This window comes from Mauremys reevesii, linkage group 1 (genome assembly GCF_016161935.1).
Source record: "Mauremys reevesii isolate NIE-2019 linkage group 1, ASM1616193v1, whole genome shotgun sequence".
Taxonomy (NCBI): domain Eukaryota; kingdom Metazoa; phylum Chordata; order Testudines; family Geoemydidae; genus Mauremys; species Mauremys reevesii.
The window spans coordinates 110,297,408-110,309,698 of NC_052623.1; the positions used below are offsets into that span (position 1 = coordinate 110,297,408).

General features: G+C 42.2%; 1 protein-coding gene across 2 annotated transcripts in view; it reads left to right on the forward strand.

The window, feature by feature from the left end:
* Nucleotides 1-12,291, forward strand: part of MYO16 (myosin XVI) — a 575,450-nt gene that overhangs the window by 391,615 nt on the left and 171,544 nt on the right. For both annotated transcript variants that reach the window (XM_039547002.1, XM_039546990.1), the window contains one exon: nt 10,209-10,320. In XM_039547002.1, coding sequence (XP_039402936.1) covers nt 10,209-10,320 — 112 coding nt within the window. The remainder of the gene's footprint in view (nt 1-10,208; nt 10,321-12,291) is intronic.

Consider the following 12,291-nt stretch of genomic DNA (forward strand, 5'->3'; position numbering starts at 1 on the left):
CTACTAAGGTCCCCTTGTACCATAAGCCAGACTTTTGAATCTGAACATCTCAGATGAGTGTGACATGGAGGTAGGATGAGTACAGCAGTTATTTCATATTCAAATCCCTGGATCTGAACCAGCTCTTCTAGTTTTAGTTTTGCTTAAATCCAAAATAGAAGGGGTTACTTTCTGATTCTAGTTCACAAACAGCTGAAATTTCATGATAAAGCTGATCTTGAAAGCTTACAGTTCAAGGTGGCAGAAATATCATGAGATCACTTGCACTCATGAGATTTCTGCCATTTGGGGCTGAAGAATGATGAGACTGCATATTATTGGCACCACTAAATATGATTCCAATCCTAAATCATATTTCAGTCTTGTACCCAAATTCTTTCTTAAACTTGATCTGAACACACCTCTTATGCCTAGTCAAATTTTTCCTCCTTAGGCCTCATCTACACTACACCGTTTTGTTGACAAAGTCAGTGTTTGTTGACAAAGCAGTGGAGGTGTACACATTGAAATGCTCCTCCCACTGATGTAACTCCCCTGCTACGCCAACAAAATAAAACCACTTTGACAAGAGGCATAGAGATTTCTGCAACATAGAGTGACACAACATATTTGTAGATACTGCGCTTGCTTATTTTGCCCTAATTGGCCTCCAGCAGGTGTCCCACAATGCCCATCATGACTGCTCTGGTCAGCAGATTGAACTCTGCTACCCTGCTGGTACACAGGCATGTGCCTCTCCTTCCATTTAAAGGCCTGGGAATTAGTGAAATTCTTCTTCCTGTTTGCTTGGTGTGGACTATTCACACAACATCTTCCCAGCTAACCATGACAGCTTTCTGCAACAGATGCCCTCCTGCATGGAGTACACCAGAGCTTTTGGATCTGCTGGGTCTGTGGGGAGAATAGGTTGTGCAGTCTCAGCTTTGCTCCAGCTGTAGGAACTTTGATATCTACAGGCAGATTGCTCATGGCATGCAGAAGAAGGGACATGCAGCAGTGTCGTGCCAAGATCAAGGAGCTAAGACAGGCGTTCCAGAAGGCCTGGTGCAGCACTGAAAACATGCCGCTTCTAAGAGGAGCTGAACCCTTCCTCAGTGGCAACCCCCCCCCCCCACCACCCACTACCACCAAGAGCCTAAGGATACTTTGGGGGGACTGGAGGCAATGGCCAACAGAGTCAACCCTGAGAACGAAGTGGTGGATGAGGAAGTGGAGTTGGAAGCGGATGTGGGCTATATGATGCAGTCGTCTGATGGCGTGGCAAGCCAGGACCTATTTTTGACCCTGGAGGAGTCTAGCCAGTCCCAGCACTCTGGCTCAGGCGCGGATGAAGCAGGAAAGGCAAGCTCTAGTAGGCACACATTTTGCTTTGATACTGCACAGTGATAGGAGATTGAGGTCTCATTTACTTTGTTATATGGTAGAGGAGGGTTAAGGGATAGAAATTAAGAACAGAATCTATGCAGCTACGCAGTGGGGGCCTGGAGGGAAAGTTTGTTAATGTATGCTGGGATGTCCTGGGGCTCCTCCATAGAGAGCTCTAGGAAGCTTTCCTATAGGTATTCTGCAATCCTCTGCCAAAGGTTCCGTGGCAGAGCTGCCTTGTTTCTCCCCCTACTGTAGGAAACTTTGCCACACCAACTGGCAATTATTTCTGCAGGGACCAAAGTGGCACACAGGCGAGCAGCATATGGATCCAGTCTGAAGCCACATACATACAAGAGATGCACCCTTCCATCCTGGGTTACTCTCAGGAGTCAGATATCAGGTTTGATTACCTGATCCTGTGCAAAAGGGTACCAATATTCAGAATACTCTCCCTAGGAGTGTGTAGTGACCTTTGCAAGTCACTCAGACCCTTTGTCCCTTCCCAACCAGGGCTGGCTTTAGGAAGTGCGGGGCCCAATTCGAACATTTTCGGCGGGGCCCTGGCAGGGATGACTAAAAAAACCCCAAACATGTAAAAAAAAAGCCTTTAATTTCTTAGCAACCGGTTCCCTATAAAAAGTTCTGATTTAAGGGATGTGCCAGAGTATGTATTTTTTGTACCAATAGGGTTACCATACGTCCAGGATGGCAGGATGGCAATTTAAGAACCAAAAAGCCTGACATGTCCAGGAAAATACGGATGTATGTTAACTCTACCTAAAGTTCTTTTTTAAAAAGATGGGCCTGAACTAGAAAGGAGCTCCATTTCACATGTGTGGGTCCCCGCCACTCCCTGAGGGTGTGCTAGGGTGACCAAATGTCCCGATTTTATAGGGACAGTCCTGATTTTTTGGTCTTTTTCTTATATAGGATCCTATTACCCCCCACCCCCGTCCTGATTTTTCACACTTGCTGTCTGGTCACCCTAGGGTGTGCACATGTGTGGGTCCCAGCTGCTCCCTGCCCCCCTCATTGAAGCAGGTGTGCAGGGTTACTGCCCTGGGAACTGCAGGGCACCAGTAGACATGGGGCTGGCTGGAGGCAGGGGCTGACTGGAGGTAGGGTCTGGCTGCAGGCAGGGCAAAAGGTGTGGGGCTGATGGAGATGGGGGTGTGGGGTGGGCTGGCTGGCTTCAGGCAGGGCCGCAGGGGGGTGCGGCAGGGGTTGGAGGGCTGGAGACAGCGGAATGTGGGACTGGCTGGCTTCAGGCAGGGGGGTGCGGCAGGGGTTGCCTGGAGACAGGGTAGGGGTGTGGGGCTGGTGTGGGCAGGGCAGGGGGTGCAGCAGAGGCTGGCTGGAGACAGGACAGGAGGTTTGGGCAGGGAGTGCAGGGCTGGCTGCGGGCAGGGCTGGCTGCGGGCAGGGGTGTGGGGCTGGCTGCAGGCTCTGGAAATATCTGCACATCCCCATGATGCACTGCAATCCATTCTCAGATCTTCCAGTAGAGGCAGGTGGCAAGTTGCACCATGGGATAGCCACCCACAATGCAATGCTCTCTCTGTTGATACAAAAGCACTGGTGGCTGCGCTCCACTGACACAAGGAGCATTGCGTGGACGTGCACAACTAATGTAATTAAAGCAACATATGATTGTCCACGTAACTTAAGTTGAGTTAACTTTGTAGTGTAGAAAAGGCCTTAGTTTCTACTCCTTGATATTTGCATTTTCAATTTATAAGATTGTAATAAATCTCTTTTCTTAATGTGTTACTTTAAAGGGAATTAACCAGTAATGTGTCCCCTATTCTTTTGGAGTATTCGGTGCAAGTTTTCAAATGCATTCAGTGGGTGTGTCCCAAAAATCCATATTTTCACAGATAAACTGGCACTTGTCTATGTGTCTTCTCTCTATTTGGAAAGCTCCTATGATGCAATATAAGTATTAATAATAACTAAATTATCAGCTTATGCATGCATTTCAATTTATGTGTAAGTGCAAACTTTAAAGAGATAACAGATGCTTGCATATATTTATGTGATCTCTTGTTGCATCTATATATGAAAATTTCAACACAGAAATCCAGTTCCACATTTTATTTGAGGGAAAACTATATTATGATAAATTTATATCTAAAAGTAGCAGCATGGAATATTTCTAAAATAAGGTGAGTAGCTCATTCTATCTGTTCTTTTGGGAGCATAGAAATAGTTTGAAATTGTTACAGAGTAGACCTGTTCTATTAGAAGAAAGATTAGAAAGATCAAGCTAAGTGTATGTCTTTTCAGTTTTCAAGCAACTGTTTTAGTCTAAAGCAGCACCATATTTTACTGAGGTTCTGTGCTGTAGTACAATTATTGACTGGTTTATCTTCTTAAACAAACCCCATTTTGTGGATCAGCTAATTTCTTCTTTTTGAAATAAACAGTTGATCACATGTTCTTAAATTAAAACTTTTCTGTGTGCTGATAATCTCTCTGGTTACACTAGTTCAGGGCAAATGTTGACATGATAGCATTTAAACAGATGGTCAGACATTCAGTGGAAAGTAGTTAATTATTAGAACTGCACAGACTGGATGTGAACATCACTTGTTTGAGCAGCCACCATCAGCCAGAAGGTTCAGTTTAAGAATTTCTAAATCTACCACAGTGTGTTCGGCCAGTCTGAGACCCGTTCTGTAAACACACACACCTAGATATGCAATTTAAGGCCCAATGAAACTATGTTAAATAATTCCATGTATGCAAGACTTCAGAAATGTCCTAAATGTAGCCTGCATAAATCAAACATTACAAGGAAACTCCAATGCCTGAGTAGTATTCTCAGTGTTATTCGCCTCCCTCTCTCTCTCTCTCTCTCTCTCTCTCTCAACCTTTACAAGATTTTCAGTAACAAAAATAAGAGGGAATTTCTCAGCTAATAGGTCAGGAGTCACATGGGTGACACTGAATTTTTATCTATCTAGGTATTCACGAGGGCCCCGTCTCCACATTTCCTGAGAGCCATTCCAGGTAGGAATCTGAACTCAAAAATGGGCTTTACCACTGAATTTTGAAAACTCAATCTGATGCTAAATATAAAGTTTCAACAGTGTTGCAGTTCAGAGCAGGGGCATCCACTTTAGGCTCTCCCCTCCTCAGCTGTCACCTCTCTAGGGCAGAGACCCATGTCTCTCTCCCTCTTGACTGGGGTTTTTCCAGGCTATGAGGTTCCCTGCCTACACTGTGCTATTCCCAGTGTTTGCAGTTTGCTTCTTCTTCGAAGGCTTCTGAACAGTTGTAATTGCCCTCAATTACAGGTTATCACAGTACTCTTTCTAAGCAATCACACTTATTTTTAAGGTGAAAACATTACAGAAAAACATTAAATACCACAAAAGAACCTACACAGATACTTTTAAGCTTACCAACTCTGACAAGGGCTCTGATAGGAATCAGTTTTTCAAACCTCACAGAGTATTTTTGTGGTTACCAGTTCAGAATGGCCTTAGCTCAGAAGTAACATTCTGCCCTCCCCCCAAGAATAATTTAGTCTTTCATTTATACAGCTTGGACCTTTGATCTTGAGACTTTGGGAACAGGTAATCAGCAGGGCGTATCTTGAAAAGGTTGTTTTTTTTTGCATAATCAGAGGTGGGGAATTTGTATTCACCTCCCTCTAGACATTTCTCAGGCAAACCACTTGACACTGTTTGTCCCAAAAGTTCATTCTTGTCTGGCACATAGTTCAATACAGTCCTTTGAAGTTCATAACACTACCCAGGATTCATATCACATCTTCCCTCTAGAGAGATTGCATACAATCCTACCCCACGATAATACATAACTTTTGCATCTAATACAATGTACTCCGAAGATACTTAAACTTAATTCAGTAATGTTCTCAAGGCTATTGCAGGGAATTGCCACATGTGTCACAGGCAGTTTCTCCTGTTTAATATACTTAGTTGGCTAAAAAATATACATGGACAAATTCCATTAGGCCTCAAAGGCCAGGACTGCCAACACCCCTCCCCCCCATAAGAGATCAATTTTAAAAAGAACCATCCCTGAGGGAGTGCCTGTCCCTTTCCCTGCCTTCCTTACTCTCTCCGGATGGGCCTTGCTATGATATCAGGCAAGAACTAATTAGGGCCTGGTGGAGGGCATTAACTGTGATTCTTCAGCAGCTCACACAGTAAGCTTTGGCAACAATCAAATTTGTTGATAATAACAAAATTTTGAGGGGTGGTGAATGTGTAGTGACCCAAAAAGAAGGGAACAGTGCGGGTCTTGCAATGAGATGACATTCCGTACTGATAACTGTAAAGTCATGGGCACATAATTATCTACTTTGTATTGAAGCCAGGGATTACCCTTTTTCCTCTCAGGACAGGGGATATATTTGATTGGAGTATGGAGCCTAAGACTGGAAATCATTGTTCCTATTGGAAGCATTCCAAGTATGCAGTCAGGTATTTGCAGACAAAAGTAGTTAGATTTCTGCCTGCAGTGAACTGTGAGCACAAATTTGCAAGCTGAAATTGTATCCACAGAAGACAGAGCCCCCTGACCCCCAGTGAAAAAAAATGAACTAAAACTGATAGCAATGAGGGAGGAATGGTCCAGTGGTTAGAGCACAGGGCAATGATTCAGTTCTGCGTTCTGTATCCAGAACTATTGCTGACTCAGTGTGTGACCTTGGGCAAATCAATTAACCTTTCCTTACCTCCTGTTCCTCAAGTTTAAAATGGTGATAATACTTATCTCTAGTGAGTTGTGACACTTTAATATCTGTAAAGCCCTTTGAGATCTTTGGATGAAAGGTACTATAGATAGAAAAAACTTTATTCTTAGTATTAAAATTTATGGGTGAGATCATCAGCTGGCGTAAATTGATATATCCACATTGACTTCAAAGAAGCTATGCCAATACTCCAGCTGAGGATCTGGCCTAATATTTACTTACTGAAAAAATATCTATTTATTTCCTATGATTAATGTGACCTATTACATTCAAAGGAAACTGTTGTTGGGACACATAAACACTCTAGTATTAGTGAAGGGTTTAATAAATGTATGATAGCTATATGTAGTTCATAGTAACAAAAAGGCAAGTAAGGCTAATATCTGAATGCTATATGGCAGCCTGTAGTGGAAATTTTAGCCATTTATAATGCAAAGAGTCCTCTTTATCAGCAGCAATGTCATTCCATCCCCGCCACTGAAATGTCAACAACAACAAAAGTTCTCTATAAATGAGAGCGATCATAAATATTAAACAATGTTAACATTTTATGAAATAATTATGTATCTGTAGTGTGAGGTATTACATTAATGCTAAGGGTTTGATTCATTACCACTTTACTTCAGTTTTACACCAGTGTAGCTGGTAGTGAATTGTGGTCCTAAGTCTAGTTATATGGTAGAAATGGTCAGCAAAGTGTCTCAAGACATTTGCATCCTGGGTCCATCTTTAGCAGCGGGGGGAAGTATTTTTATAACTAGAAATATATCTTTTCCAGTTGTCACTGTTTCTCAGCTGGGGCAGGTTGAAGAATACAAAATGTGAGTTGTGACTATTTTGGCAAGTAAACATAGCAGGCGCGCTCTGCTGTTTGGATTTATATAATGTCCACCTAGGCCTGTAAGTGCTTAACACAATTTTAAAATACTGTCTGACATTTAAAAATAGTGACTACAGCTTTGTGATTTTTTTAAACTAAAAATCCATTCCTTCCCAGCAATTGTCACCTTTCAATTCTCCTTACATAGCTTGAGAAATAGATGGGTCTTGCAGCATGTTCTAAAAGTCAGTAAATTAGCTATTTTAGGCCAAAGAAGTAGAGTAGTAAATTCCAGAATTGAGCACATCTCAGAAAATGCCCTGCCTGCAGCTGCCCCCCTTTTTAAATGTAGAGAGCTCTTATCAAGTGCCTGTGCTGATCACAACTGTGTCAGAACCTTAGTGGGAAAGTGGAAGTCTCTCCAGGCTGGCTGGTCCCAGTAGGTACTTCGGATTTCATTTTGAAAAGCACTCACCACTGGCCTAACCTTGTTCCTATTGAAGTCAATATATTTTTTATCTTTGGCATCAGTATGAACAGAGTTTGGCCTACACTGCACTTTTGAAAATCTCACTCATAGGATACTCAACAACCAATTAACTCTCAACAAAATGTGTGATCCTGGGAGATGCTGAGCACAAGTCAATGAAGATTGAGAAAACTCAGCCCCTTCCAAGACTGGACCCTGAGTTGGCAATTTTAATTAAAGTATTTGTGTGAAAGCTCATATATAGACTCTTCAAAAACATTAAAAAGAGCTGATTAACCATATTGCCTGAATGTGTAAAGGCATATGATACCATTCTGCAAAAGAGAGAAAAAAAGGTGCCAACCATGCAGAAAGATCTGTAATAAATTCTCAGTGAGGGCTGCTGGGTGATGATCGCTTTTGAAAATCTGACTGTAAGGGCCCAGTTCTGCAAGATGCTGAGTACCTCAGTAGGTGTTAAGTCAGTACTTCAGTGAATCCAGTCCTAGTGGTGTAAGGTCTGTTATACATTAGAAAGATCTACTGGTGGCTCTATCCTGTCGGTGGGAAGTACTGTGCCTCTATACACATTTTTTCTTCCATCCATGTTTCTCAGCCACCCACTGAAGCAACTTATCCCAATTTTCATTTAGGGCCGGGGTTCCCAAACTTAGTTTGCAGCATGTTCAGGGTGAGCCCCTGGCGGGCCGCAAGATGCTTTGTTTACTTGAGCATCCACAGATACAGCCACTTGCAGCTCCCAGTGGCCGTGGTTTGCTGTTCCTGGCCAATGGGAGCTGGGGAAGCAGGGCCACAAACCAAGTTTGGAAACCCCTTATTTAGGGTAAACCTGCATTGCTATTACATCTATATATTTCACCACATCATGCTCTCTCATAAGTCTTTTCATTGTCTGTCATAACCTCTAGTGAGATTGGTTAGAGAAGCACAAATAATTCCTATACCTAACTGTAAAAGCTGTGTACTCTTATGCAAAGCACAACTCTTGTGAGAGCTCCCTAAGGCCATGTCTATACTACAAAATTAAGTCGACCTAACTTATGTCAGCATACAGCCACCACATGAATTACATCGCTTGTGCATGTCAACACTTTGCTCCTTGTGTCAGCGTTGCATGTCCTTACCAGGAGCACTTGTGTTGATTGTACTGTCTGTGTGGGGGCATTGTGGGATGACTCCTGAAAGCCTGTAACAGTGGACATAAGCAGCCGGTCAACTGTGTTGACCTAACTACTGCAACCTTGACTCTATGCCTCTCATGGAGGTGGAGTTATTAAATAGCAGGGCAGTTGCATGAGCAGGAGCAAAATTTAAATATAGCTACTTTCATAGTCAGGTCATCATAAACTGCCTTGTGTTGACCTAACTGTAGTGTTGACCAGACCTTGGTAGTAGTCTGATGACTGAATGGGGAGTCCATGATGAGACCTATCCAGCCCAACTGGAATAGGAATGTGATCAGGAATTGGCAGAGCTCAAACCGCCACCAGGTCTGTTTGTTATGGACATGGAACATCTCAATGTGAAAATGCAAACACCCATTCTCTCTCTCCCTTTCATTTTGCAGTGAGATACGATTAGGTGTATTGCTATGCATGTTGTAGGAAGGCCACAATATGTTACAGCTAAGAACATTTCTTAGCTTGATATTCTTTGTGTTAGTATATAGTACTATATTTCAGTTGTCATGTGGCATAGCTGTGTTGTACTGTATGTTGGCTCTTTTTGTTTTTCATTGTCTGCTTTTACACCAGAAGGTAGGTAGGTAGGGGTGTGTGTGTGTAACACATTGCAGGGATACTTGTAATTCACTAACACTTCCTTTCAGTGCATATTATATATTATAGTGGGAGCTTACGACTCAGTACATGTAACACATTTACTATTTAAGTGTGTACTCAGCATCTCTAAGGATCAGACACTACCTTGGGGGGAGGAAACATCAGGCCACAAGAAAATTAAGCAATCTTACTACATCTCCCATTTAATTCAAGTGCTCAGTCCCCAGGCATTCAGTGAACTTGGGATCAGGCTGATAAGAGTTGAATTCTCTAGTCCTCCAAGCCGCACAAAATGAATTTAAAGCAGTCAGAGAGTTACACTGGAGAATTACCCCTTTGTAGGGGAGTCTTTGGCAGCAAAAAAGCTGGCAAAGGCAGGAATTCCAGCAGCTGGCAAAAGGAAGATAGGGAGAACACTGGCAGAGTCCATTCTCCACTGGAAAGAAGATCTCAGTGGCATAAATTAAAGCTGTTCCCCTTTAGCTTCAACTTGCGTTGGGCTGTGGGTATCTGAGAATTGGGGAGCCACAATCAGCTCCTTGTCAACCTCTCTTTTTCACTGTGCCTGAGCTCTGCTTGGCTACAGATAAAAATCAACCCTACTGAATGTTTAGAAGAGAACAAATGGGTGGGGGCGAGGGGGGTGACCATCAGGCCATATGAAAATTAAGCAGTCTTACTTGACTTCTCAGGAATGGCAAAAAAGCACCTTGCAAGTTCTAGCGAAATACACACAAATGTCACAAGGAAAACTTGTGAGCTAATAGCTGCATGTAATAATGGGTAGTTATGCAAGAGCCTAGGGAAATGTAGAACATAAACACATTCTGTCACAAATGCCTTTCCCTCAGAGAGGTGAGAGAACCATTCACCGAGTCTCCTGTAAACACTTAAGAACATTATGTACAGCTGTTTGTGTGTGACTTCCATTAGGTTGGAAGGCAAAAGACAGCTTTTAACCACAGAAGCTTGATTGCGTGCCAACCTCATAAAGTCTATATGCTTTTTTCCCCCACTGTGCAGGTATCTGAACCAGACTGTACTGGAAGAGACATCAGTAACAGTGAACACTCTCAACAAAGAGAAATTAGCTGTCCTAAAACAAGCCCTAACTGCTTTTGGATTCAATAACCTGGTAAGTTATGCAAGCCTATATAGTTCCTGCCTAGAATGACTCTTTTACCTAGTGAAAAGCAGGTCATAAGAAACTCATATTGACAAACACACCCCCCCACACACCCTGAAAAAAATAGGCCTGGCCCATTTTTGTGCCAATGAAACAAAGTGATAGTTCACTCCAGGGAAATGATTGTAATCGCTTTTAATTAGATACTGCACCAACAATGTAAAGCTTTTTCATTCTTAAAGATTCACAGAACAGCTGCAAGTTATAATCCTGTGAACAATTACATTACATAATGTCTAGATAGCAAGAAACAATCAAATCCCATATGAGAAAAAATTATAAAAACCCCTGGGGATCTTTCCCTTCCTGATTATATCGCTGTCCCTTTTAATTTTGTGAAGTATACATTCCAAATGCTGTCTGATTGCTAGCATCTGAAAAAGGCATATACATAATTAGACACACAAAATTACAGTCAAGTGACATGAAAGATTTGACTTCAACTAACAAAAGCAACAAGGAGCAGCTAGTCCTAGAACCCACAAGGGGAGAGGCAATTCTTCATTTAGTCCTAAGTGAAGCAAAGGATATGGTCCAAGAGGTGAATATAGCTGGACTGCTCGGTTATAGCAACCATAATGTAATTAAATTTAAACATCCTCATGGGGGGGGGAATGTCAAAGAAACCCACCCCAGTAGCATTTAACTTTAAAAAGGGTAACTACACAAAAATGAGAAACAGGTAAACAGACATTAAAAGTACTGTCACAAGGGTGAGATGCCTGCAAACTGCATAGGGATTGTTTAGAAACACCATAATAGAGGCGCAAACTAAACATATACCCCCAAAAAAATTTAAAAAGCCACTGTGGCTGAACAGAAGAATAAAAGAGGTGGGTAGAGGCAAAAAGGCATCCTTTAAAATTTGAAGGTCAAATCCTACTGAGGAAAATAGAAAGGAGCATAAACTCTGCAAGTCAAGTGTGAAGATGTAAGGCAGGCCAAGAAAGAATTTGAAGAACAACTAGCTTAAGAAACAAAAACTAGCAGCAATTTTTTTTAAGTATATCAGAAGCAGGAAGCCTGCCAAACAATCAGTGAGGCCACCGGATGACTGAGCTCTAAAGGAGCACTCAAAAAAGAAACTAAATGAATTATTTTCATCAGCCTTCACCGTAGAGTATGCGAGGGAGATTCCCACACCTGAGCCATTCTTCTTATGTGACAAATATGAGGAACTGTCCCTGATTGAGGTGTCAGTAAAGGAAGTTTTGGAACAAATGTATAACTTAAACAGTAATAAATCACCAGGACCAGATAGTATTCACCCAAGCGTTCTGAAGGAACTCAAATTGCAGAACTGCTAACTGCGGTTTCAACTAGGAGTCCTTGTGACACCTTATAGACTAACAAATGTATTTGGGCATTTATTCGGTTTGTAACCTTTCACTTAAATCAGCCTCTGTGCCAGATGACTGAAGGACAGCTAACGCAATCCCTTGTTTTTAAAGGCTCCAGAGGCAATCCTGACAAATATGGACTGGTAAACCAGGCAATTTGACTGAAACTATAGTAAAGAACAGACTTGTCAGACACGTAGATTAACACAATATATAGGGGAAAATTCAACATGGCTTTTGTAAAGAGAAATCATACCTTACCAGTCTGTCCATTTTTTTGAGGGTGTCAAAAAAAAAATGAGGACAAGTGTGCTACAGTCGTGTTCTTGGACATTCAGCAAGGCTTTGATAAAGTCCCTCACCAAAGATTTTTAAGTAAAGTAAGTAGTCATGGGATAAGAGGGAAGGTCCTCTCATGGACCAGTAATTGGCTAAAAGATAGGAAACAAAAGGGTAAGAAAAATTGCCAGTTTTCAGAATGGAGACAGATAAATAGCAGGTTCCCCCAAGGATCTGTACGGTGACCAGCGCTGTTCAACATGTTGATAAATGATCTGGAAAAGGGGGTGAACAGTTAGAT